Source organism: Budorcas taxicolor, chromosome X, assembly GCF_023091745.1.
Source record: "Budorcas taxicolor isolate Tak-1 chromosome X, Takin1.1, whole genome shotgun sequence".
Taxonomy (NCBI): domain Eukaryota; kingdom Metazoa; phylum Chordata; class Mammalia; order Artiodactyla; family Bovidae; genus Budorcas; species Budorcas taxicolor.
The window spans coordinates 85,129,705-85,157,654 of record NC_068935.1 but is presented as its reverse complement, the minus strand read 5'-3'; the positions used below and the strand labels follow the sequence as shown (position 1 = coordinate 85,157,654).

General features: G+C 37.6%; 2 protein-coding genes across 2 annotated transcripts in view; both read right to left on the bottom strand.

The window, feature by feature from the left end:
• Positions 1-27,950, bottom strand: part of CHST7 (carbohydrate sulfotransferase 7) — a 520,876-nt gene that overhangs the window by 125,245 nt on the left and 367,681 nt on the right. The window lies entirely within an intron of this gene.
• RP2 (RP2 activator of ARL3 GTPase) overlaps positions 16,399-27,950 on the bottom strand; it is a 50,009-nt gene continuing 38,457 nt past the window's right edge. Inside the window, exons 4-5 of the mRNA XM_052663801.1 lie at positions 17,940-18,025; positions 16,399-16,482 (exon numbers count right to left, since the gene is read on the bottom strand). Coding sequence (XP_052519761.1) covers positions 16,399-16,482; positions 17,940-18,025 — 170 coding nt within the window. The remainder of the gene's footprint in view (positions 16,483-17,939; positions 18,026-27,950) is intronic.

Here is a 27,950-nt window from a genome sequence, read left to right as displayed (position 1 = left end):
TGATAAATTCACAAACACTGGTAACCTCGGTTGATTCTTTGCTATATATTGATATCCAAAATAATGCTGTCAAATAGAAACAATCTGCAAAGAACATTGGAGAGAACTTTTAACTCACAAGATTTCACTTGTGAAGGCTGTCATGGAAGGAGACAGAAAATCAATGTACGGAGAATCTACTGTGTTTCAAGTGTTTCAACTTACATTTTCTCATCTAATCCTTCCCCAAACCCTCCAGATAGTAATCATTATTCCCACATCACAGGTACACAGACTGAGATTCAGAGAGAAAATAACTTTCCCCACACCATTAACAGAGAGTAGATATGCTTCAAACAAAATGCTTTTTACTCTTGTGTAGGTTTCATTATTTAAAACATCCACCATTTTTATTTCAAGGGAGAGTAAAAGTTGTCAATTAATCTAGCCCAATATTCATTAAACATTTGTTGCATGATGGGAATTCCCTTGGCGGTGCAGTTGTTATGACTCAGCGCTTTCACTGACGGGACCTGGGTTCAATCCCTGATCGAGAAACTAAGATCCTAAAAGCTGTGTAACACAGCCAAATAAATAGATACATGATTTACAGATGAAGAAATACACACCTATGCCTTGAAATGCTTTCTTCCTTTTTAGGTGTTAACTGCAATTGAGTTGGAGAACTAGTTTTCTTACCAATAGAAAGTAAAAGTCGCTCAGTTGTGCCCGACTCTTTGCGACCCCACGGATAGTCCATGGAATTCTCCAGGCCAAAATACTGGAGTGGGTAGCCTTCCCTTCTCCGGGGAATCTTCCTAACCCAGGGATCAAACCCAGCTCTTCTGCATTGCAGGCAGATTCTTTATCAACTGAGCTATCAGGGAAGCCCACTAAGTTGAAAACAATTTAGTGGAATCAAGCAATAGCATACACCCAATGGGTGAGTTATAATCAATGAAGTTTCCTTTTACCAGATGGCTAATGACCTTTATAGACCAAATATGTATTAATGCTGATGCCACAGATTGATAATATTGGCTCTCTCTCTTCTTGGAAGCTCATCCAGGTTTGTGATTTATTATCACAAAGAACAAAGTGTTAGGATGGAATTTGAACACAAAATAAATACCAAGCAACACCATTAGTGTTACAGGGCTAGGCTATAGTTCCTAACTATTCATTTAACAAGTAATCAAGTGTGAAGGCAATTTGTAGATATGATTCAAGTCTACAAACAGTTGACTTAAAGTAAGGAAGATTATCCTAGATAATCTGGGTGGACCTAATTCAATCAGTTGAAGGCCTTCAGAGCTAGGGCTTCCCTGAAGAAGAAATCCTACCCATAAACAGTAGCATCAGCTTGTGCCTCAGAGCTTCAGCCTGCCCATCCTGATACCCCCATCTACAGACTTCAGATTTTGGACTTACCTAGCCAGCCTCCAATCACCTAAACCAATTCCTTGATTCTGTTTCTCTGGTGGAATCCTGAATGATACAACCACTGTCTTTACTTTTATGTATAAATCCAGAATCTAGAACTTTGTCTTCTCTCCTTAGGTAGGATTTTTCTAGATTGGAAATTTCAAAAGGGATGAACTGTCTGATTCCAGAGGATGCTCAACTTTAGAGACTAACCATCATTTTCTATATTAGAAGTAAACTGCACCATGTGTGGCTTAGGAGAGAGTGGTTCCTCTTGGAAACCATCATCTAAGTGAGTTCTCCGAAGCATCTGTATCTGACTTTCTGAAGATATAAGCACCAGGATCTTATGGCATAGACAGAAGGCCATGAAAACTGTTCTAGGCCTTCTGTGCTCTAGTCAAGGCCATCCATAAATTATGCATCTCTAATGACCAGTTTTCATTCCAATCCCAAAGAAAGGCAATGCCAAAGAATGCTCAAACTACAGCACAATTGCATTCATCTCACACGCTAGTAAAGTAATGCTCAAAATTCTCCAAGCCAGGCTTCAGCAATACGTGAACCATGAACTTCCTGATGTTCAAGCTGATTTTAGAACTGGCAGAGGAACCAGAGATCAAATTGCCAACATCCGCTGGATCACAGAAAAAGCAAGAGAGTTCCAGAAAAACATCTATTTCTGCTTTATTGACTATGCCAAAGCCTTTGACTGTGTGGATCACAATAAACTGTGGAAAATTCTGAAAGAGATGGGAATCCCAGACCACCTGACCTGCCTCTTGAGAAACCTATGTGCAGGTCAGGAAGCAACAGTTAGAACTGGACATGGAACAACAGACTGGTTCCAAATAGGAAAAGGAGTACGTCAAGGCTGTATATTGTCACCCTGCTTATTTAACTTTTTATGCAGAGTACATCATGAGAAACGCTGGACTGGGAGAAGCACAAGCTGGAATCAAGATTGCCGGGAGAAATATCAATAACCTCAGATATGCAGATGACACCACCCTTATGGCAGAAAGTGAAGAGGAACTAAAAAGGCTCTTGATGAAAGTGAAAGAGGAGAGCGAAAAAGTTGGCTTAAAGCTCAACATTCAGAAAACTAAGATCATGGCATCTCGTCCCATCACTCCATGGGAAATAGATGGGGAAACAGTGGAAACAGTGTCAGACTTTATTTTTTGGGCTCCAAAATCACTGCAGATGGTGACTGCAGCCATGAAATTGAAAGACGCTTATTCCTTGGAAGGAAAGTTATGAGCAACCTAGATAGCATATCAAAAAGCAGAGACATTACTTTGCCGACTAAGGTCCGTCTAGTCAAGGCTATGGTTTTTCCAGTGGTCATGTATGGATGTGAGAGTTGGACTGTGAAGAAAGCTGAGCACTGAAGAACTGATGCTTTTGAACTGTGGTGTTGGAGAAGACTCTTGAGAGTCCCTTGGACTGCAAGGAGATCCAACCAGTCCAATCTGAAGGAGATCAGCCCTGGGTGTTCTTTGGAAGGAATGATGCTAAAGCTGAAACTCCAGTACTTTGGCCACCTGATATGAAGAGTTGACTCATTGGAAAAGACTCTGATGCTGGGAGGGATTCGGGGCAAGAGGAGAAGGGGACGACAGAGCATGAGATGGCTGGATGGCATCATCAACTCGATGGACGTGAGTCTGAGTGAACTCCGGGAGTTGGTGATGGACAGGGAGGACTGGTGTGCCGCGATTCATGGGGTCGCAGAGTCGGACATGACTGAGGGACTGAACTGAACGGGATACATGTTTTTGTTTGTTTCTTTGAATCACAACAGCAATAATTTGGTTCCTGAAGTTCTTCAGAAATTTCTTGGGAATTTTTTTACTCCTCTGAGAGATTTTACCCAAATAATCTCATTCCATTCTTTATTCCTCTGAAAAAACTTTTGGGCTATTTGGGGAAATGTTCTTAAACTTTCCTCCTCCCATTTGTTTATGGTATATTCTAAACTATACAGATTATAAGTTTCATGTTGCAAATACTGATAGTTGCTTACCAAATAGCCATTATTTTGATCTTTTCAATTTACTGTCAGAACCTTAATTTTTCAGGGAGACAACATGCCCAGTAAGAATAGGGTATACTTCCTAGAAGGTAGGATGGCCATTTGATTGAACTCTGGCAAATGAGATATAAGTAGAAGTCCACTGAGTGAGACTTCTGGGAAAGTTACTATTTTCCCAATGGAAAAGTACAGACTTAGCTGGCCTTTTGGCATTCCCCTTCTGTGTTATTTCTACCTAGAAAGCAGTCACCATATTTAGAGGTATGAAAGCCATGATATTGGCATAAGAAAAAAAGTTAACATGTTTAGGATGGCAGAGCAGGAAGATACAACCTAGGATCTTAAAGACATTTTGGAGTTGTTGGGCTGCCTAGCTGCCTAGCTTAAGACTTTGTTACATATGACTCATCATCTCAGCTCATAAAAGTTCAATGTTCTTAGGGTACTCAGTCAGAGTTACTGATTGAGTGGCATTAGAGTACTAGAGGGCTTCCCTTGTAGCTCAGCCAGTAAAGGATCTGCCTGCAGTGCAGGAGACCTGGGTTCGATCCCTGGTTTGGGAAGATCCCCTGGAGAAGGAAATGGCAACCCACTCCAGTATCCTTGCCAGGAAAATCTCATGGACAGAGGAGCCTGGTGGACTACAGTCCATGGGGTTGCAAAGAGTCAGGCATGACTGAGTGACTAACACTAACACTAACACTAACTAGAGTACTAGAGCCCCCTATACGTGTTTATATTTGTATTCATCCAACCAGTATTCTGTCTTCTTGGAAGCTTGTTCAGGCTTGTGATTTATTTTCACAAAGATCAAAAAGTGTTCTGATGGAATTTAAAAACAAAATGAAACACCAACCAACATCATCAGTGTTACAGGGCTAGGTTATAGTTCCCAGCTATTCATTCAAACGCTAATCTAGATGGAGATGTGAAGATGTTTTGTAGATATGGTTCAAGTCTACAGTCGTTGGTATTCAAACCTACAATCAGGCAGTATTTGGCTGCCTGAGGCTAACAGACGGCAGGTACAGAAGTCTTGGTGTCTGTCTGCAGTGAATTTTGTGCCATTTTAGAAAAATAAGACACAAAAAAAGTAACACTTCAGGGTTCTGCATGATTAAGAAGAGTTAACACTAGTCTAGAAATTTCACTTTATTTCACTGAGTACTCAAAATAACTGAAAAGCAGGCATAATTTTCATTTTACAGAGGATAAAACTATAGACATATATGGCTTTTGGAGATCTACACAGGTAGTATATATAGCAGAATTTAAGTCAAATCCAGATCTGATGGTTCTTAAATCCATAATTGTTCTTTGCAACTCTGACCTGACTTGTTCAAACGATCAGATGCCAGTGGCTTACTGTAGGAGATAGAAATCAGGCCAGTCCTGAAAGAAGGGCAGAATTTGAAGCTTTGGGGTAAGGGGGGGCAGTAAGAATGATCAAAGTTTCCAGGCATGGAGAGGAACATAAGCAAAGATCAGTTTTCACTGATCATGACTATTCGACAGCCAGGAGATCAAATGGCTAAAGTGGAGGACTGAGCTCTTTAGACAAATAAGTAACTTGACTTTTGTCAGCATCCTATGGTAGCTGCTGTGGGCTATGCCAAAGTTAATTTTGTGGAAGTACCTGGCATGTAGTTGTTGCTCAGTTTTTTAAAAATTTATTTTATTGAATTATAGTTGATTTATAATATGTTAATTTCTCTTGTATAGCAAAGTGATTCAGTTATACACACACATATATATTCTTTTTCATATTCTTTTCCATTATGGTTTATTACAGGTTATTGAATATAGTTCCCTGTGCTATACAGTAGGACCTTTATCCATAGTAGTTGTTTATCCATTCTATATATAATAGTTTGCATCTGCGAATCCCAAACTCCCAATTCATCCCTCCACTACTCCCCTCCACTTGGTTTTTGATGTTGTTTTTGTTCTTTAAGAAAGTGGTCCTAGACTTGAAAATGAAAGTGTTCATCATTTGGATTACTCCAAGCTGACAATCTAGCTTGGGAGAGAATGAAATTATTTAAGAGTTCCACAATAGGAAGTGGCATAAGATGCTGTGAGATTAATGGTAACAAAACCACCCCCAAAGGGAGATTGAGGTTGATATATACATACTAATGAGAAACTACTGTATAGCACAGGAAACTCTACTCATTGCTCTATGGTGACCAAAATGGGAAGGAAATCTAAAAGTGTGGATATATGTATATGTATGGCTGATTCACTTTGCTGCACAGCAAAAACTAACACATTGTAAAGCAACAATACTCCAATAGAAATTAATTTAGAAAACTACCCCCAAAGGCTACGCTCTTAACTACTATGTAGGGCAAAACCTTGCAGTGTATGGGATGTATGGGAGGAAGTGAGCAAAGATCTTAAATAGGGTTTCTAGTGAGAAGACTGATATAAAAACCATGCAGGTACATTAAGCTGATAAGTATGGGCATGAAAAGGAGAGGATGGAGAACAGAAACATTTCAACATCAGAGCTAGTTAAGAGCTGCCTAGCAAAAAACCAAAAAAACCAAAAGCAGAGCTGCCTAGCAAGGGGTGGGTTGGGTGGGGGAAGAACATTCTACTATGACTCCAAATGCAATGGTATAACTGAGATAATTGTGTGTCATCAATGAAAACAAAGATGCCAGGACAGGGAGACCATCTAGGAAGGAGAAATGCGATGAGTTCAGTGTAGTATGTGGTGAGACCAGGAGAACAATTAAAATTTAACTACTGGAGTGGACATATTTGGTAGAGTTGAAGATTGAGCAACAGCAGTCAGATAAACAGCTGTCCTCAGTGGTTCTGGTTGAAGCTGTGAGAAAGGTTCATGGAGCCAAAGGAGAGGACATGGTGATCAAAGCAGAGGATTCACAACTGACCCTTGTACTGTGATGACAGCTGAGATGGAAGAGGGAAAATGAAGGTCAGAGAATAAAAAAGAAATGAGGAGCTATCCAAAGAAACTAAGTCTCAAAGAAGTAGGAAAAATTGAATCTAGCACAGTGCCTGGCCCAAGAAGGAGCATTCAGTGAATTCATGGATGGTGGATAACTGCATCATTATCACAGGAACCAAGGTGGGAGAAAGTTTAAAGAAAAAGGCAATGATTATCAGAGAAAAATGCTACAGGGAAAAAGTGTGATTTTAAAAACTAAAAGACAACCATTATCTATGGATCTTCATGAGAAGATTTAGGGTCACTCTTCTGAAATATAAGTGGCATTGACACTCACAGCAAAAAGTGGGAGGGGCTCCCCTGGTGGTCCAGTGGTTAAGACTCCATGCTTCCAGTGCAGGGAGAACACATGCCAAAGAGGGCAGAGTAATGCACAGGAATAGCAACAGAAGATGTGCCACTGACTTGATAGTTATTTGGTTCCTATCCCTTCATCAAGTTGGATTCTTCCTCAACTCTCTCAGTCACTCAGGTAATATCTTTTCTATCTGGACCCCAGATTCAGTCTAAGCTACCAAGCCAAAGGTCATCTCTTTCCAGCCATCTCTGTGTACTAACTTTTTACTTTCCCTAAATTCCCTCCAATTACTTTACCAACAAAGGTCCACCTAGTCAAAGCTATGGTTTTTTCCAGTAGTCATGTATGGATGGGAGAGTTGGACTGTAAAGAAAGCTGAGCACCGAAGAATTGATGCTTTTGAACTGTGGTATTGGAGAGGACTCTTGAGAGTCCCTTGGACTGCAAGGAGATCCAACCAGTCCCTCCTAAAGGAAATCAGTCCTGGATATTCATTGGAAGGACTGATGCTGAAGCTGAAACTCCAATACTTTGGCCACTTGATGCGAAGAACCGACTCATTGATAAAGACCCTCATGCTGGGAAAGATTGAAGGTGGGAGAAGGGGATGACAGAGGATGAGATGGTTGGATGGCATCACTGACATGATGGACATGAGTTTGGGTAAGCTCCGGGAGTTGGTGATGGACAGGGAAGCCTGGTGTGCTGCAGTCCATGGGGTCCCAAAGTCCATGGGGACACGACTGAGTGACTGGACCGAATTCCCTCCCAAGTTAAAAAAATAGTCTTTGGCAAAAGTATTATCATGAATTTTTCTATCTGTTCTTATTCTTTTCCTCTTTTACTCTCTAACCACCTTCTTCCTGCTTTTTACCCCCAACTCAGATCTAAAAACAGGTAATATATTTACAAAGTTCAAAAGTCAAAGCTGTAAGGAGTCTCAGCCCCACTTCTGACCTCATCCCCCTTGGTTCCTCTTGCCTCTTGTGGGCAATTTTTGGTTTATTTGCCCTTTCAGTAGTCCTTTTTGCAAAATTAAGAATATATGTGTGCGTGTACTTATTATCTCCCCTGTTCTTATACATAAGGTAGCATAGTGGTTACACTGTTGTAGACCTTAGTTTTGTAACCTACAAGTAACATTACTCCTTATCAGTACTGCCCACTGAAGAAAAGTGCACAACATAAAAGTTGTGAGTTATGTTTTATTTGAGAACCTTACTGAGAGAGGACTATAGTTGAGGAGCCAGCCACTCAGAAAGCTCTAAGGAATTGTTCTGAAGAGGTGAGGGAGGGGCCAGGATATATAGGAGCTTTTGCAAAAAAAGTAGTTGAACATCAAAAGATTACTGCTAATCACAAAAAATCCAGTTACCTCCAGTTAATGATTTTCGTGTTTTTCTGTGTATGGGAAGATGCACTGGTTGCTGAAATTGTTCCTTTGATAGGCATCTTAACTATCTAGAGCCATTATCTTGTTTTTCTCCATCTGAATTTCTCTGAGGGTCACCTTGGGGTGAGGGTTGGGGGCTGCAGTCCCTGACGTCTTAATGGTGGGCAACATTGTTGTTTACTGAGATGGCAATCCACATTTTTTGTCCACGGTACGTCAAGATGGATCTTTGGTTTTTGCTATGTGAATGTTGTTTCTCTGCCCATCTTTGATCTTCTTCCCCCATCTTTAATGCTTTACATAATCATCTTGTTTAGACTTTCTAACTGCCTGAAGGGCCATATATATTTTGAAAAATGCTGCTGCTGCTGCTGCTGCTAAGTCACTTCAGTCGTGTCCGACTCTGTGTGACCCCATAGACGGCAGCCCAGCAGGCCCCCCTGTCCCTGGGATTCTCCAGGCAAGAACACTGGAGCGGGTTGCCACCTCCTTTTCCAATGCATGAAGGTGAAAAGTGAAAGGGAAGTCGCTCAGTCGTGTCCGACTCTTCACGACCCTGTGGACTGCAACCCACCAGGCTCCTCTGTCCATGGGATTCTCCAGGCAAGAGTACTGGAGTGGGGTGCCATTGGTACCCACAAGTAATTTTGATAGGCCTCTCTCTTTGTAATAATGGTTAAGACACAGCCATTTAAACCCCAGCTCTACCACTTATTTGCTATGATAATGCTGGTCTTCAGGGAAAGGAAGCTCAGAGTTACTCTTCTCCTCCCCTACTTCCCTGGATAATCCTGCATGTGTTCTGTTGATGGTGATGCCACTCTCATCCCTAAGCTCTCTCGAGGTGGGAAGATGTCAAGAGATAAAGAGGGAGGATAACATCTGAGAGGGACTAAGTGACTTTCCCCACAAGCCCAAAGCAACTAGCTGACTGCTGTTTAACTCAGCCCCAGCACCACTCGGGTTTATGCCACACGTTTCCTCATTAAGTGGGCTTCCCTGGTGGCTCAGCTGGTAAAGAATCTGCCTGCAATGCAGGAGACCTGGGTTTGATCCCTGGGTTGGGAAGATCCCCTGGAGAAGGAAAAGGCTACCCATTCCAGTATTTTGGTCTGGAGAATTCCATGGACTATACATGGACTGCCACTCTTTGGTGGCAAAGAGTCGGATATGACTGAGCGACTTTCACTTTCACTTGTGGCATGTACCCCTACAAAATAAGCTTGAGAGTATATATATTTTAACTATTGGATTTTAACAACAGCATATGTATTGCCTACCAGTGCCCACCATTTGAAGTACCTACTTTGTGCCCACTTGTGAGCCTACAGTGTACTTATTATGTATTTGTGTGCATGGATTGTATTTATTGTGCATAGCCCCCTCTTTATATTATTGACCAGAGCCTAGATAACCAAATGGAGGTCCATAAAAAGCACTGGAGAAATGGATATATAACTGGATGGGCAAATAATTACCAGATAATGGTTGAATACATTGGTTCAGCGATAGATATATTACATTTCTGAATAACAGAAATACCATGAAGCTTTTCTTATTGTCTCTGGGATATGGCCTGGATGTTCTCAGAAATCTGGCTTTATTAGTTTCCAACTGCTTCTGCAATAAATTATCACACTCAGCTGGTAAATAATCCGCCTGCAATGAGGGAGACCTGGGTTCGATCCTTGCATTGGGAAGATCTGCTGGAGAACGGATAGGCTACTCAATCCAGTATTCTTGGGCTTCCCTGTGGCTCAGCTGGTAAAGAATCCACCTGCAATGCAGGAGACCTGGGTTTGATCCCTGGGTTGGAAAGATCCCCTGGAGAAGGAAAAGGGTACCCAATCCAGTATTCTGGTCTGGAGAATTCCATGGACTATATAGTCCATGGGGCCGCACAGAGTCAGACACGACTGAATGACTTTGACTTGACTTTCCTCATTAAATAAAACCTGAATATGAACATCAGATGAAAAGTTAAGTCAGAAACTGCTGTGCTCTTATCTGTTTACAATGCATACCACTGATGTTCTTAAAGCTGCCTAGGAGCCTCAGTGGGCAGAGACCCTGGTTACTATTTCAACACAAAACATGGGGGGAGGGGGCAGGGAGTAAATATTGTAGAATGTTTTTATTCCAAAGCCAATCAAGGAGAGTATGTGAAGAGAGGAATTACAGGAAAGACTAAGATCTGATAAAGAATTAATAGAATGAAGCACTGGATTATTTCATTCAGTCAGAAACATTTATTAAATGTAATGATCACATTAGTTCAGTTCAGTCGCTCAGTCGTGTCCGACTCTTTGCAACCCCATGAACTGCAGCATGCCAGGCCTTCCTGTCCATCACCATCTCCCGGAGTTCACTCAGGTTCATGTCCATCGAGTTGGTGATGCCATCCAGCCATCTCATCCTCTGTCGTCCCCTTCTCCTCCTGCCTCCAATCCCTCCCAGCATCAGTCTTTTCCAATGAGTCAACTCTTCACATGAGGTGACCAAAGTACTGGAGTTTCAGCTTTAGCATCATTCCTTCCAAAGAAATCCCAGGGCTGATCTCCTTCAGAATGGACTGGTTGGATCTCCTTGCAGTCCATGGGACTGTCAAGAGTCTTCTCCAGCACCACAGTTCAAAAGCATCAATTCTTTGTCACTCAGCCTTCTTTACAGTCCAACTCTCACATCCATACATGACCAGAGGAAAAACCATAGCCTTGACTAGACGGACCTTAGTCGGCAAAGTAATGTCTGCTTTTGAATATACTATCTAGGTTTGTTATAACTTTTCTTCCAAGGAGTAAGCGTCTTTTAATTTCATGGCTGCAATCACCATTTGCAGTGATTTTGGAGCCCCCCAAAATAAAGTCTGACACTGTTTCCACTGTTTCCCCATCTATTTCCCATGAAGTGATGGGACCGGATGCCATGATCTTTGTTTTCCGAATGTTGAGCTTTAAGCCAACTTTTTCACTCTCCTCTTTCACTTTCATCAAGAGGCTTTTTAGCTCCTCTTCACTTTCTGCCATAAGGGTGGTGTCATCTGCATATCTGAGGTTATTGATATTTCTCCAGGCAATCTTGATTCCAGCTTGTGTTTCTTCCAGCCCAGCGTTTCTCATGATGTACTCTGCATATAAGTTAAATAAGCAGGGTGACAATAGACAGCCTTGACGTACTCCTTTCCCTATTTGGAACCAGTCTGTTGTTCCATGTCCAGTTCTAACTGTTGCTTCCTGACCTGCATACAGATTTCTCAAGAGGCGAACTAAAATGGACTGGAATGGGTGAATTTAACTCAGATGACTATTATATCTACTACTGCAGGCAGGAATCCCTCAGAAGAAATGGAGTAGCCATCATGGTCAACAAAAGAGTCCGAAATGCAGTAGTTGGATGCAGTCTCAAAGACGACAGAATGATCTCTGTTCGTCTCCAAGGCAAACCATTCAATATCACAGTTATCCAAGTCTATGCCCCAACCAGTAACGCTGAGAAGCTGAAGTTGAACGGTTTTATGAAGACCTACAAGACCTTTTAGAACTAACACCCAAAAAAGATGTCCTTTTCATTCTAGGGGACTGGAATGCAAAAGTAGGAAGTCAAGAAACACCTGGAGTAACAGGCAAATTTGGCCTTGGAATGCGGAATGAAGCAGGGCAAAGACTAATAGAGTTGTGCCAAGAAAATGGACTGGTCATAGCAAACACCCTCTTCCAACAACACAAGAGAAGACTCTACACATGGACATCACCAGATGGTCAACACCAAAATCAGACTGATTATATTCTTTGCAGCCAAAGATGGAGCTCTATACAGTCAACAAAAACAAGACCGGGAGCTGACTGTGACTCAGATCACGAACTCCTTATTGCCAAATTCAGACTTAAATTGAAGAAAGTAGGGGAAACTGCTAGACCATTCAGGTATGACCTAAATCAAATCCCTTATGATTATACAGTGGAAGTGAGAAATAGATTTAAGGGCCTAGATCTGATAGATAGAGTGCCTGATAAACTATGGAATGAGGTTCGTGACATTGTACAGGAGACAGGGATCAAGACCATCCCCATGGAAAAGAAATGCAAAAAAGCAAAATGGCTGTCTGGGGAGAAAAATTAGAGACAGCAAGGGAACATTTCATGCAAAGATGGGCTCGATAAAGGACAGAAATGGTATGGACCTAACAGAAGCAGAAGATATTAAGAAGAGGTGGCAAGAATACACAGAAGAACTGTACAAAAAAGATCTTCAAGACCACGATAATCACAATGGTGTGATCACTCACCTACAGCCAGACATCCTGGAATGTGAAGTCAAGTGGGCCTTAGAAAGCATCACTACGAACAAAGCTAGTGGAGGTGATGGAATTCCAGTTGAGCTGTTTCAAATCCTGAAAGATGGTGCTGTGAAAGTGCTATACTCAATATGCCAGCAAATTTGGAAAACTCAGCAGTGGCCACAGGACTGGAAAAGGTCATTTTACATTCCAATCCCAAAGAAAGGCAATGCCAAAGAATGCTCAAACTACTGAACAATTGCACTCATCTCACATGCTAGTAAAGTAATGCTCAAAATTCTCCAAGCCAGGCTTCAGCAATACGTGAACAGTGAACTTCCTGATGTTCAAGCTGGTTTTAGAACTGGCAGAGGAACCAGAGATCAAATTGCCAACATCCGCTGGATCATGGAAAAAGCAAGAGAGTTCCAATGATCACATTACTGGACCCTAATGGCTTCTCTTGTGGCTCACTTGGTAAAGAATCTGCTTGCAATGTGGGAGACCTGGGTTTGATACCTGGGTTGGGAAGATCCCCTGGAGAAGGGAAAGGCTACCCACTCCAGTATTCTGGCCTGGAGAATTCCATGGACTGTATAGTCCATGAGGTCGCAAAGAGTTGGACACAATTGAGCGACTTTCACTTTCACTGGACCCTAAACTACTCTCTATGAATACAAAGGTTTCTAAGCCTTGATTTTAGTGCTTGAGGAGCTAATAGTCTAGGACAAAGCTTCTCCAACTTTAAGGTGTGTATGAAGTATGTTAGTCACTTAGTTGTGTTCGACTCTTTGTGACTCCCTGGACTGTATCCCACCAGGCTCCTCTGTCCATGGAATTCTCCAGGCAAGAGCACTAAAGTGGGTAGCCATTCCCTTCTCCAGGGGATCATCTCCCCTCCTCAAACACTCTACCAAAAAAGAAACCATTTTCACAAAAAAGTTTTCATTACTAAAATTAAAATGAAATTTGAGTTTTTAAGATTATACTTTTAAAGGGTGAAATATTTTCTAGAATGGATTTTGAAGGAGAATCATACCCTAATTACAATATCTTCTCTTCCTATGGAAAACAGAGTTAAAAATGAGAAAAAAAATTTTTAACTCAGCACAGCAAGAATTATCCAATAAGCAGGAAGTAATTTTTGCTGCTGTCTTGTGCAGTTCTGTTTTTTCCCCTAATGCTCTAAATGTACATGTAGAAGCTTTATACATAGAAATAATAATAATAAATGTTATTTTAAAAACTCACCAATCTGAAGTTTCTCTGATTTATGGGCTGGGAGAGGGAGAAGCTAGATAGAAAGGCTGGTAAATTTGGTAGTAATTTAAAAATAAGGTCTACTTGAATAAATCTGAAAGTATGTCACAATTTGCTATTTTCTCAAATATGGAAGAAAAATATGCCTAATCTTAGTAAGTATTCAATCATAACAAAATGTATCTTTTAACAAAGGGAACATGATACTGGAAATTCCTCAGATTAAAATAAGTTTTCTACTTCCTCTGCATTTCTCCAGAGAGCTTTGTACACACAACATGGCATACAGTTCATTTCTCACTAATATAAGACAGATTAGACCACTGTATTTTACTCTTATCATTAAAAAAGTTGTGTCATGATCAAATTTTGGTACACATATGAATAAATTTATACTATAGAAGTGCTCTTCAAAAATTAGTGTTAAATCAACTTCATTTTGACAATATTTATTACAAATCACATTTTATAAACACTAGATAAATTACATACAAAAGCTAGACATAAATATATAGAAGTAAAAAGCAGTACTATTGACACAAGAGAAATAAGCTAATATAATGTCAAACATCTATAAACTTAATAAAATTACTGTTTTCATTGCTAATACATTTGCATGAATCCAAAAGCTATTCAGAAATAAAATGTATAATACTAATCATAATCAAGGTTTAAGGTGATAGAAACAACAACCATAGTACTACTTATTTTTAAAAATCTTTTCAAACATTCAGAAGCAAGAACTGTCCTAAAAGACAAACTAAATCTGGGTAAAAGCTCTTACCTAACTGAAGAGTATAAAATTTTAGGCTTTGGTTAATAGACACTAAATTTAGTGGAAATTTTTAAATTAGCATCTGCCTTATATGTAATATTCCTGAGTTTTTGCTAAAATACCATAGATAAAGAACTCAGTCTATAGCGTTGCATAACACTGTACTATATTTTTGGAAGACAAAAAGTATTATGATTTTTAAAACTGTGAATAACGAGATTTAATAATATAATTATGATCAGAAAGAATATGCTTAATTTAGCTTATCTATGAGAAAAATTAATGCCCTCTGACCACTATTTGGCAAAGCTCATTTGTAAATTATGATCAAAATTATATTAAATCCATCACTGATTTTTACTTGCATCTTATAAAATCATTTTGATTTTAATGAGAGGTTATGTAATATAGAATGCTCTTGTAAAAAGACTGAAATGATATGATGCTAATACAAGGTGAGGTACAGGGTAGGTGGTCAACATTACTTATTAGTTTAAAGCGAAAAGTCTTTTAATGTATTATTTCTGAACATTGGACATACAATACAGTAGTTGTAAATGAATCTGAAAATATCCACAAAGAGTTCAAACATGAAAATAAATTGTTAGTTACAATTTTAAGAGGAATTTTTACAAGTGATTTTTTTCAGTCTTAGTTTTATCAAAATAGAATTAAATTTAAAAATAGACCTATGAAAGCTAACTTCCAATTAGCTACTCTGTATGGAGAAGGAAATGGCAACCCACTCCAGCATTCTTGCTTGGGAAATGCCATGGATGGAGGAACCTGGCAGGCTATAGTCTATGGGGTTGCAAGAGTCGGACACGACTGAGCAACTAAGCACACAGCACATGATGTAGATGGCAGGTTCAGTCCCTTCTCACAAGATCAACCTATCAAAATCTTCTGATTACTTTCCGTTACAACAACCCTCTCAAATCAGTTTTCCCTGGGCACTGAATCAATGCACCTAAGGACTGGTCCAAGAATGTGGATTTTTAAATAAGTAGCTCCCTCCTGCCCCCTGGTAAATTATTACGTTCAGGTTGATTTGGAAAAAATGCTTTAAAGCAACCAAAATAATTTTTATCAGACTTGAACATTGATTGATAGGAATTTATCTAGCATCTTAACAATCTGCATAATTCATCAAGATGCTTAAGTATTTCTTACGTAAAAATGCTGCAAGGTTTTGTTTTAATTCTAATAGCTCATAAGAGTTGATAAAACAGTAATCACCTTTGTGAACTGCTGGTGATTGGGCTTCTATAGTTTCATTATTCCATATACCTTTTCCTACCAGGAAGCAGAAAAGTCATCTAATAGTTTTATTAAAAAACTAAACAATGTGGAATATATTCAAATAAGCATACAACTGTTTAGTCTTTAAACAGTTATACCAACATGAGTTACTTGCAAAACTGGTTATCAAATACCTATTAATTAAAAAATTCAATTTACAACGTATTATGTCAACTCTGTATACAAAATCTCATTTTCCATATTATGGAACTAGGAAGCAAATATTTAACTGGATATGTATACATGAAAAATGTACACAGGTTCATTTTAACTGATCAGCTAGTAAGAAATCCTTCTAAATTAAAAAAGAAAATGGAAGATATTCTCAAACAAGTATTATAGAGTACTGAGTAAAGTGTAAATTAGAGATTTGAAAGAACGTTTAATTAGGATTAAAATAATGAACTGCTAGTCACTTCTGTTCTCTAATAACAGTATCATATGCAGAGAAAACCTACAATCTCACTGAACTGGGTTAAGTGGGTTTTAAGCTGATTAAAACTATTTAATTTAAAATGAACTCTTTCCAAATCTCATGTAAATGATGCAGCATTCAACAATTTATTTTAAAAACGACTTTAACAATTTTAGCATCAGTTTAAAAAAAAAAGCCATTGCTAACACACAAATTGAAAAGGGCTTAATACGAAGTCCTTGGTTCTGCATTGCACTTCATATTCCCATCTGTATATCAGCAAAATTGTAGAAGCTGTCTACATCTCCAGGTGCCGTCTCCTTGCTTTCTGATACAAATATCTACGTTAAATGTAAGAGAAAAAAATAATGTATTAGTAATCCCCAAATTCCAAAGCCCACATCCTCCACAAAACAGTCAAAAGCTTGCTATTTAAAAGAAATTCTGGATTTTCTGTAGAATTCATGCAGTATAGTTTCAATTAGCTATGATGTAAATGGAGCTCTTTTTAAAGCATTTATGATATAATTAAAGTCTTTGCTTTATAATGCTTTGGTTGTATTTTACTACTCTTGGAATTTCAGTTTTTAAAATATGTAAACCAATATTATGAAAGCTACTGAATAAAGAGATTTATGTAAAGAACTCTTAATTTCTTTTATTTTCTAATAAGAATCTCAATAGACCAAGAAGCAAAACTTGATATTTTTTTTTCAAAGCTGCTAAAGATATTTTACTAATTTTAAATTAACTATTTTCCAAACATCAACAAAGCAGTACTCAATAGAACCCTTCAAAAACAGCTTTTATAAATGTCTGCCAGAAATCAGAGGAGACCTGAGTTCTGTTTATCTTGATCATAACTAGCTGAATGATGCTGACAATTTAATCAACCTCTCTGGGCTCCATTTCCACATCTATAAAATGAGAAAGTTGGATTAGATAATCTATAACTCATTCAGATCTAAAAGCTCCAAATCATATAAACATTTTCTCTCTGTTTCCTTTTCTATTCAATCTGATTATATTTGCCCTCTCCCTTAGTACTTGTTGCAATGATCAAATGAGACAAAAGACAAAGTACTTTAAATTATGCAAATTCAAGGCCCATAAGCTAAATCAGACTACAAAACCAAATGTTTCCTCTCAGATATTTATTTTAAAAGTTACGTATACTCATTTAATCATCTTATATGTTTGTTTCTAAGCTATATTAAGTTAAAATTTGAAATTCTTAGACTCATCAACCACATCTAGAAAATACCTACATGTAATGATTTCTAGATATAGCTCAAGTTTTGATGAAGCATTACTGAAGCAAATAAAAGTGAACACTGAGCAATAGGCTTGTCCATTTAAAGTATACAATCTTAGAAATGTAACATTTTCAGCATATCACTATTTTTATTTATTTGCCACACTGTGTGGCTTGTGAGGTCTTAGTTCCCGGACCAGGAATGAAACCTATGCTGCCTACACTGGAAGCACAGATTTTTAACCATTGCACCGCCAGAGAAGTCTCAACATATCACTATTTTTAAAAAAGGAAGAACTTGAAGAGACATTTGGTGAGACATTTGACTTTAGAAACACGTATGATTGAGATTTTTAACATGTAGACACTTTGTAAATTTTTAAGCTATTAAAATTTCAGTTTGGCAAGGAAAAACCAATGCTTAGTTCTCAATTGTTTACCAAAGTTTTAAAAATCATGATGTGCTAAAAGTACTATTTAATTGTAATGAAAAGAGAAGGAAATGAAAGGTTTGATTGAAATATAGTCAACAGTATCTTGTACCTTGGTCCCCCTGAATGTCTCGTTGACAATAAGTTGACATCCTTCTACAGCGCCATCTCCATTGAACTCCAAGGCAATAACAGGACCTATAAGCAAACCCAGGAAGTGTTGTCTTATCATGAACACAAATCTATTCTCAAATTAATCTTCTTATTCTTCCTTGAAAAATCTACAGCCTTTTCTTTGGGGGTAAGAGAAAAGAAAGAAGAGAGTAGACAGATAGGACACATCACTTTAGCTACTTCTTACTCTAATCATAAAACAAATTAACATAGAGTTTTATCACATGACAAATAGCGTCAGTGCCATTACAGGTCTAGTGTCACATTTTTAAGTGTTGTAAATAGTCTGGCTTTTCTGGCTTTCATTCTTCTATGAAAACTATAAAAAGTCCATCCATTTAGCAATATAAAAAATAGCTGATAAAATGACAAATAAGATCAAAAGCTATTCAAGTCATTTTGCCAGGCAGCCAGTCTTTCTTCCAACTCTCCCACTTACAGCCAAGTTTTGGGCCACCAGTAATGAAGCCAAGCCACGTAGGAATTGAGGCCAGGTACCAAAAGTCATGATCATTTGAAAGTGTTTTCTTGAATGTACCATAAAACTATATTCTGGAACCAAAGAACAAGCTTTTATTTTTTAATTCTCTGGATAGAACATTTGTGCCTCCTTTTCCATACTTAATTTGATTACTTTTAAACCACCTGTACTTGAAATTCTGGCGTAAAGATTAGTGATTCAGTTTGGGCTGGGATTTAAATGTAGCACTGGCACTACTGGTGTCAAGTTATTGACAAACGTGGCCATAAGTGAGCCAAACAAAACAAGCCTTTCAATTCAATTCAATTTTTTCAGTTATATTCCTAATAGATTTGATCTTTATCTCCCAGTAATGTAGAAGTTCTGACCTCCAGGAAATTACAAATTTCTTGAAAAAAGACATACATCTATTAAACAATATGGAACAAGGGAGGATAATGAAGTATTAAGGAATGAAATACTAAGATGAATGTAGACATGTGCCTCAGAACAAGGCACAAGAAGGAGAGAAAAGGGCTTGTGACTTAATACAGACAACAAATATAGAAAAGGCAGGCTATGTCACAGTCAACTATACAATTAGATACACTGAACAAGTTTGAGTTTTGGCAGCATCACAGTATGTAGATCAAGATAGGTGCTGAGTAAAGAAGATAACTGAGGAATATTTTCTCAAAAAATGGATGAGTCTATGTCTGAGGCAAGAAATGAGTAAGATCAACCTGGAATATCTTGTTGAGCCAAAAAACAATCAGGCTATCAAAGACCAATAGGGTTTTATCAAAAGGATATAGGAGCCAGCTTGAAGAGGCTACTAATGGCCAAAGATGATACATAGTGAGATCAGAAGGAATAATGATGGCAACTTATTAAAACATACTGAACATATAAAGTCATGAGCTCATAACATTCAAAAAAGACACAAACAAAATTCATTGGACACCACTGAACGTTGCTAGGGCACCAACTTTTTACTCTGAAAATGGATGTTTAATGATTTTTCCTTTATTTACTTTGCATTTCTGATATGAAGCATATTTCAAGTTAGTCAAATAGCTCAGTGTACAAGAAGTTCTGTTAATATCCATTAATAAATGCAGAGGTAGTCACACAATTAGAAAATGATCATTTTGAAACTGTTAATAAAATAACTGGCTCAGGCAACAATCACCAATGGCTTTAGCATCCCACAGGGAAGACTGACAGGAAACTACAATAAAAAGATTGTCACCACCTGAGCCTAAGAATCTTAGCATCACTAGAAGTACAACAATCAAACATTATGTGCGTTCTCATTACAGAAAAGAGTACAACCTGTGAAATATTCTTACCCTCCACTCCCCCCCAAAAAACGCCTTAAACCTGAGTGTAAACAAGGCTTTGATTTAACTTCTAATCCACAAGAACTACAGAAGGACAAATTAAACAAACCCATGCATACTCTGGGACAATTGACCAGGTTTCTTTTACAAGACAAAGGCATGAAACAAACAGGGGACGGGGAATACCTGTTTCTGGTTAAGAGTGATATAAGATACAAAACAACCACATCCAGTGAGTGAGGAGGCCAATTTTAGATTTGGATCAAATTAATTGTAAAAATACATAAAGAATGTTTTTAGACAATTAGGGAAATTTGAATATGGACTAATCAGTAGATATTAAGAAATTGTTAATCATGTTGGATGTGATAATACATACCACTTAGGAGAACATTTGTGTAGTATATAAATTATATCTTTATTTAAAAAGAAAACAGTTATTTTTAACTTCATTTTGTTTAGGACATATATTGAAATGTTTAGGGATGAAATGACAGGACATATCAAAACTTGATTAAAATACTTAAGCAGAAAAGAATATAGATTATTTTTTAAAGTATGGCAAAAAGTTGATAAAACTGGGGTATGGGTACACATGGAGTCATTGGAAGCTACTTTACAGTAGAGATAGTACATATAGAAATTTGCAAAAAAAAGTTTAAAAATGCATTTTAAACTGAATAAATATTGAATTAAAAAGAAAAAGTTGATAATGTACGGTTTCCAGTTTTGCAGAGAATGGAAAGTTTTAATTAAGGTAGAACGGAATATGCTTTTATTCAGGATCACTAAAAGATACATACATATATATAGATACATATATACACACAAACACATATTATATATACACACTATATATATATAAAGTCAGACATTTATTACTGAAAATTCCTGTATTCTACAAAGACAATAAAATCTGTAATTTGGAAATACAGTTTTGGTAGAATTACCCAAGTATGTAACTTGGTTGCTATCCTTTGAATAGAACATTAAGAACTTCTGATAAATGACTTAATTTGCCAACAAAGAAACATCAACCAAAAAGGTGGACAAGCGTATCAATTTTGATTAACATGTGTGCATTACCCTAGATTTTAAAAAAACTACACCACCAACAATGCCGTTTTTAAGCAGTTCTAGTCATCTCTGAAGCAGAGAAGGCAATGGCATCCCACTCTAGTACTCTTGCCTGGCAAATTCCATGGATGGAGGAGCCTGGTAGGCTGCAGTCCATGGGGTCACCAGGAGTCAGACACAACTGAGCGACTTCACTTTCACTTTTCACTTTCATGCATTGGAGAAGGAAATGGCAACCCACTCGTGTTCTTGCCTGGAGAATCCCAGGGACGGTGGAACCTGGTGGGCTGCCGTCTATGGGGTCGCACAGAGTCAGACACGACTGAAGCGACTTAGCAGCAGCAGTAGCAGTCATCTCCAGTCATCTAATGATGAGGACTACAATGACTTCAAAGTGATTACTTCAAGTGATTATTTCAAACTGAATTATGAGGTCAAGAAGATCACTGGTCATGTTTTCAGTGTTTTAATGTGAGTGTCTTATCAAATAGCTTGCAGTAGCTTTAAATCTAAATATTCGAACTATCATGAAAAAAATGTGAGACTCTGAAGTAAACAAAAATGATTTCTGGATATCCTATCTAATGAACTCTGTGTTATTTAACATGACCTTGGAACAAGCCATTATCACGTTTCAGTTAGATTACAGCAACAGCCTCCCAGCTGGTCTCTCCGTTTTACTCTTAGAGTGACCAGAATGATAAAAGCTACATTTTAAAGGGACCATGGCATTCCTATGCTCTAAAACCTCCAGTAAAATATGTCTATATTTTTCTTATTTTTAATTGTTCTAAAAATAATGGACAGTTTAGGGAGCAGTTGTCTCAGGATTACCTGAGATGCTGTCTCCCAGGCTTGAAGTCCTAAAACTTTCCACCCAAATAAAACACAACTCTTAACATTTAGGTTGTGGATATATTTTTCTAGTTGGCACTTAAAAATTTATTTATTTATTTGGCTGCTCTGGGTCTTAGTTGCAGCATGTAAACTCTAAATTGTGGCACATAGATCTCATTCTCTGCCCAGGGATCAAACCCAGGCCCCCTACATTGGGAGTGTGGAATCTTGGCCACTGGGCCACCAGGGAAGTCCCTTGTTGACACTTAAGTTTCCAATTCTTACAAATATGGATCAATTTGTACCACAGAAGGACAGTGAATGTGAAAAAGAAGAACTGCAGAAAGAACCTGAGGACAATGAACATGAAAAAGAACTGCAGAAGAAACTTGGTTTTACCCTACACATGCACAGCTTAATACTCAACAGAATTAAGAGAACTCTAAGCAGAAATTTAGAGTTATTTCTTTGTAAAGCTGCTCCTCACTGTTATTTTCTATAAAACCCATCTGCCTACACCCAGAGAAACTGATCTTATTCCTTTCAATTGAAGGATACCATCAGGTTTTCCTGGTATCACTTTTCTTGAAACTTAAGTCTGCAATTGTCTCAAGGCAGAATGCCAAGATCATCAGGGGACTCAATTTATCTCTCTCTACTTAGGAAAACACATTCTAAAAAGGATTCTGAAAATGACATTTTACTTTTATTTCAATAATTTGAAAATTATTTCAGAAAAGATGTACAGAGAGCTTACTATAAATTGTTAATTTCATTTTTGATAAAGAAATATAGTTAGGAGGGCATGGTAACTGTTAAATAATTTTTTTCCAAAGTTAAAAAAGAATATTTGCCTAATAGTCTTTGAGAAAAATAGTTCATATATCACACTGATTCCCTCTTTTATTGAGAAGCTCTCTTGAAGTCATGTAAGAATCTGTGAAAGAGAAATAATGCATAATTCAGGGAGAAGGGAGGGAAGAGAAGGGCAGTAAAAAAGAAAGAAGAGGAACAAAATAAAGAAAACCAGTAGGAAATGCTGGCAACTGTGGAGAAGGAGGAACAGTGAGGGGGGAAAAGGAGAAAAGAAAGAAGAGGAGTAAGAAGAAGAAGAAATGGAGGAAACAATGCTACATTTCTTAGATCGTGAATAAGGCTTGTCCAGAACTTTCATTACACTCGTGTTGAAGCTTGTATTATCAAAAAAGGAGAAAATAAGCCCTGCATAAACGACACGAGAAACAAAAAAAAATGGTAAATGAAAATATTTAGAAATAACCATGGTAAAAAGTTTAAAACAGTAGGATGAATATAAAAAATAAAAATAAAAATTAACTTTTTCTTCCATAAGCTTTCTTTAAAACTGAAATAAAGGGCTTCCCTGGTGGTCCAGTCGTTAAGAATCTGCCTTGCAACCGTGCAGAGAACACTGGTTTGATCCCTGGACCAGGAAGATCCCACATACCGCAAGGCAACTGAGCTTGCGTGCCTAGTGTATGTGCTCTGCAACAAGAGAAACCCCTGCAATGAGAAGTCCTGACACTGCAACTAGAGAGTAGCCCCCGCGCGCCAGAACTAGAGAAAGCCCTTGTGTAGCAACAAAGACTTAGTGCAGCCAAAAATAAATATTTTTAAAAACTTAAAAAAATGAAATAAAGAGTACAGTTATTCAACACTGAGATCACACTCGTAAGTACCTCCATTTTTTCCCACTGAAGGATATTTTACATATTCCTTTTATTTTACGTTTCTCTAATAATGAAGGATGTTGAGTTCCTCACTTACTTGTACTGTGAATGCTTCATATCCATTGCTTCTTTTTATTGGACTTTTGGATTCTCTTTGCTGATTAGCAGTGTATATAAGTCATAGAAATAAGGCCTTTATACGTGATATTATGTACAAATGATCAAAGCATATCTAGAATTTGTTCCCTTCTCTCCACCTCTTTCCATGACAATGGACTTACTGGACAATATTTCTCTCCTGAGTGACTACAATAATCTTGCAACCTTATTTCTTATTTCTGCTGAAAAGATATTAGATGCCCAGAAGCGTTTTTGTGGTTAGGGGATTAACAGCAGACAACTCTTGTAGAGGAACAACTTCTGATAAATTGAATATGTTCTTGAATGTCTATCAAAATCCTTGAGAAAAAGAAAAAACTGACAGTTAAATAATGTGAACAATGCATTAGGTGTTTGTAGAATATATAATGGAGAAGGCAATGGCAACCCACTCCAGTACTCTTGCCTGGAAAATCACATGGGCGGAGGAGCCTGGTAGGCTGCAGTCCATGGGGTTGCGAAGAGTCGGACACGACTGAAGTGACTTAGAAGCAGCAGCAGCAGCAGCATATATAATAGTAAAACATATAGCAGTGACACAAGGATAGGAAGGAAATCAGTAATAGCAACATATCTGGACAATCTCTCAAATGTTTGGAAAATAAACATTATACTTCTAAATAATCCATGGATCAAATGGAACGTCTCAAGGGAAACTACTACATCAGGGGTCAGCACACATTTTCTGTAAAGGGCCAGATGGGAAACATTTTAGGCTTAGTGTCTAAATACAATGTTTGCCACACCTAATCATCTCTGCAGCAGAGATGTAGCAGCAAAACATATTAAATAAACAAGTGCGGCTGTGCTCTGATAAAACTTCATTTACAAAATATACAGTAGGCCATACTTTGCCAAACCCTGAGTTAAATGAAAATAAATCATATTAAAATTGGCAGGATGCAGCTACAGCAGCACTTAAAGGAAAATTTCTCACACAAAATACATATACAGTCAATCTTCATTATTTGCAGGTTCCTTATTTGCTAATTGCTTACTTGGTAAAATTTATTTTACCAAACAGGCAAAATATTTTACCTAATATCAATACTTGCACTTTTTTCATGGTCATTCATGGACATATACAAAGTGGCAAAAAATATGAGCTGCCTCACATCCATGCTCCAAGGTAAATTTGAACAAAGTGATGCTCTGCCTTCTTGTTTAAGCATTCATTCTGTAAAGAAGTGGCTTTTTCACAGTCCATTCAGTACCACATTTTTACATGTTTTGTTGGTAATGTTGGTGAACGGCCTTCAAATGTAGTGCTCAAGTACAGTCTAATGTTCTTAAGCTTAGGAAATCTGTGATGTGCCTTACAGAGAAAATATCTGTTATTAATAGATAAGCTTCATTCAGGTACAAGTTATAGTGCTGTTGGCTGTGAGTTCAATGTTAATGAAATCAAAAAAATATACTAAATGAGGGCTTTAAACAGAAATACATGTACAACAAGGTTATGCTGATTGGTTGAAAGAAATGCTGTGACTGGAGACTTGCAGGAACCTAGCCCTACATTTCTCCTAGGAGTAGCAGTACAGTACTCACTGATTCATGTTCACAGCAACTTTATAGAACACATTTACTGTGAATAATGCGAATTACTCTATTAGAAAAGACAAAACCAGTAACGCAAACTAAAACCTTAAGAAACTAGAGAAAGAAGAGCAAATCAAACCCAAAGTAAATAAAAAGTAAATAAGCATTAGAGCAGAAACCAATGAAACTTAAAAGAGAAATAGAGAAAATCAATAAAACAAAGAGTTCTTTCTTTGAAATTATCAATGAAAGTGATAAACTATCAAGGCCAATGGGAGAGGGAGAAGCCTCAAATCACCAACAGGAGTATAAGGACATCACTACTGATTCTGCATACATTAATAAGAATAAGGAAATACTATAAATTCTACACCTATAAATTTGATAACTCAGATGAAATGAAATAATTCCCTAAAAGACAAAAACTATCAAAACTCACCCAAGGTAAAAAAATATATCTTGAAGTGCTCTATATGTAATATATAAATAAATTAATTAAATGTGTGGCTACAAATCTTCCCCTCAAGTCTTCAGGCCCAGATGGTTTTGCTGGCAAATTTGACCAGACATTTAAGGAAAAAAATGATACTAATTCTCTATAATCTCTCCAAGATAACAGAAGATGAAGGATACTTCTCAACTCATTTTATGAGGCCAGTATTACCCTAATATCAAAGCCAGACAAAGATACTACAAGAAAACGACAGACATAGTATGCTTCATGAACAAAAATGTAAAAATTCTCAATTAGCAAATTGGATCCAGCAATATATGAAAGGGATAAAACATCATGATCAAGGGCATACATCTCAGGAATATAAGGCTGGTATGACATTCAAAATTAACAAAAGTCACTGACCAGATTAAATGACTCAATAATTTTAAAAAAATATGGTCATCTCAATAAATGCAGAAAAAGAATTTAACAAAATTCAATATCCATGTGTGATAAAAACAAACCAGGAATAGAATGAAACTCCCTCAGTCTAATAAAAGATATATATGAAAAAAATCTGTAACTAACATCATTCTTAATGGTGAGACTGAACACTTTTTATCCTGAGATCAGAAACACGGCAGAGATGTCCTCTTTTCACTAGTTTACACAACAAGACCTAGCCAACACAATAATGCCAGAAAAAGGAAATGTCAAAGAGACAGAGGAATTAACCTAAAACAGCTCCCAAAGAATAAAATTGGAACAATTTGACAGTATTGGACTATAACCCAAAGAATAAAATACATATCTATGAGTCCCTACTGACAGACATAAATGACTGAATAAATAAATGGGAGAGAAGGGGCAAATCTTTCATATAGAATTCCAAATAATGTATGTAGATACTCCTCTCTCTAGGAGGTGATGCTTAATTCCTTCTTCTTGACTGTAGACTGTTCTTAGAGATTCAATTTCCAAAAAACATAGAAAGAACTTCCAAAGAGTATAGAAAGGGGGAAAAAGGAACTTTACAGTATTTAAGAAACCTGGCAGATACCACCTGAACCAAGTCACTAAGGGCAACATCACCAGCATTAAGTTATGTTGCTATCACGTGCCCTATGGTGTGGTGTGATGGGATGTGATGTGATGAGAAAGGCACTTCACCTCTCCTCCAAAACTCAAAACCCCAGTATAACCAGAGAAAACACTAAGACACACACAAATCGAGGGACATTCTACAATAATTTACCAGTACTGTTCAAATATTTCAAGGTTATGAAAAAATAGGAAAGACTTAAGGAACTGTTACAGATTAGAAGAGATTAAGGAGATATGATGACTAAGTGCAATGTGGGATCGCATTAAATTCTGGAACAGAAAAAGGACATAAGTGAAAAAAAAAAAACGGTGAAATTTGAATAAGGTTGATAGTTTGAATAAAGAGTATTTTACCAATGTAGTTTTGACAAATGTACCATGCTTATGTCAACATAAGAGGAAGGTAAGTAGTAAAACTCTCTGTACTACCTTTGTAACTTTTATGAAAGTCTAAAATTATTCCAATACAGAGTTTATTAAAAAAAAAAAATGTCTAGTAGATTCTCATCTCAGTCAAACTAGAAGCCAAAGTCTCTATAGTGGCTCACATGGCCCTATATTATCTGATTCTTCCTTTACTACTTCTCATATCTCATCTATGTTTGCTGAATAAATGATCCTTTAAAACAAAGGAACCCAAATCTGACTAATCATCAGAACCATATGGGGAACTTTGCAAAATGCAGATGCCAAGGGAATATCTCAGAGATATTTGAATCAATCCTGATGTGGGAGTTGGAAATTTAAATCTTTAATAGTACCCCAGGCAGTTCTGAGAATCAGTCAGATTCGAAGGATTCTCAGGATGAAAGACACAATGAATTCTCTCATTAAGCTGTCAAATAGCTTCATTAATAGAAAGGAAATAACTGTGACTACTTTAACTGATGACGAAAATTTAGAGACTCTAAAATAAAAACTATTTGAAATAAAAGCAAATTTTCCCAAGGGTAAGTCCACTCCCCTCCCCTCTCAGAACAGTGGTTTGCAACTGGGGGCAAATTTAGCCCCCGAAGGGGCATTTGGCAATGTCTGGAAACATTTTTGGTTGCCATAATTGGGGCAGTGTGCTACTGGCATCTAGTCAGTAGAGGCCAAGGATGTTGCTAAACATCCTATAATGTACAGAACAACCCATCACAGCAAAGAATTATCTAAAATATCAAATACTGGTGAGGTTGAGAAACTCTCCTTAGAGTGACTGATGGCCACTTTTACATAAAGACCCAATGCCTCCAACACCTACAGGAATATCTCCATGGACAGCCTGTTCATTATTCCATATCAATCAATGCATTACTGGGCC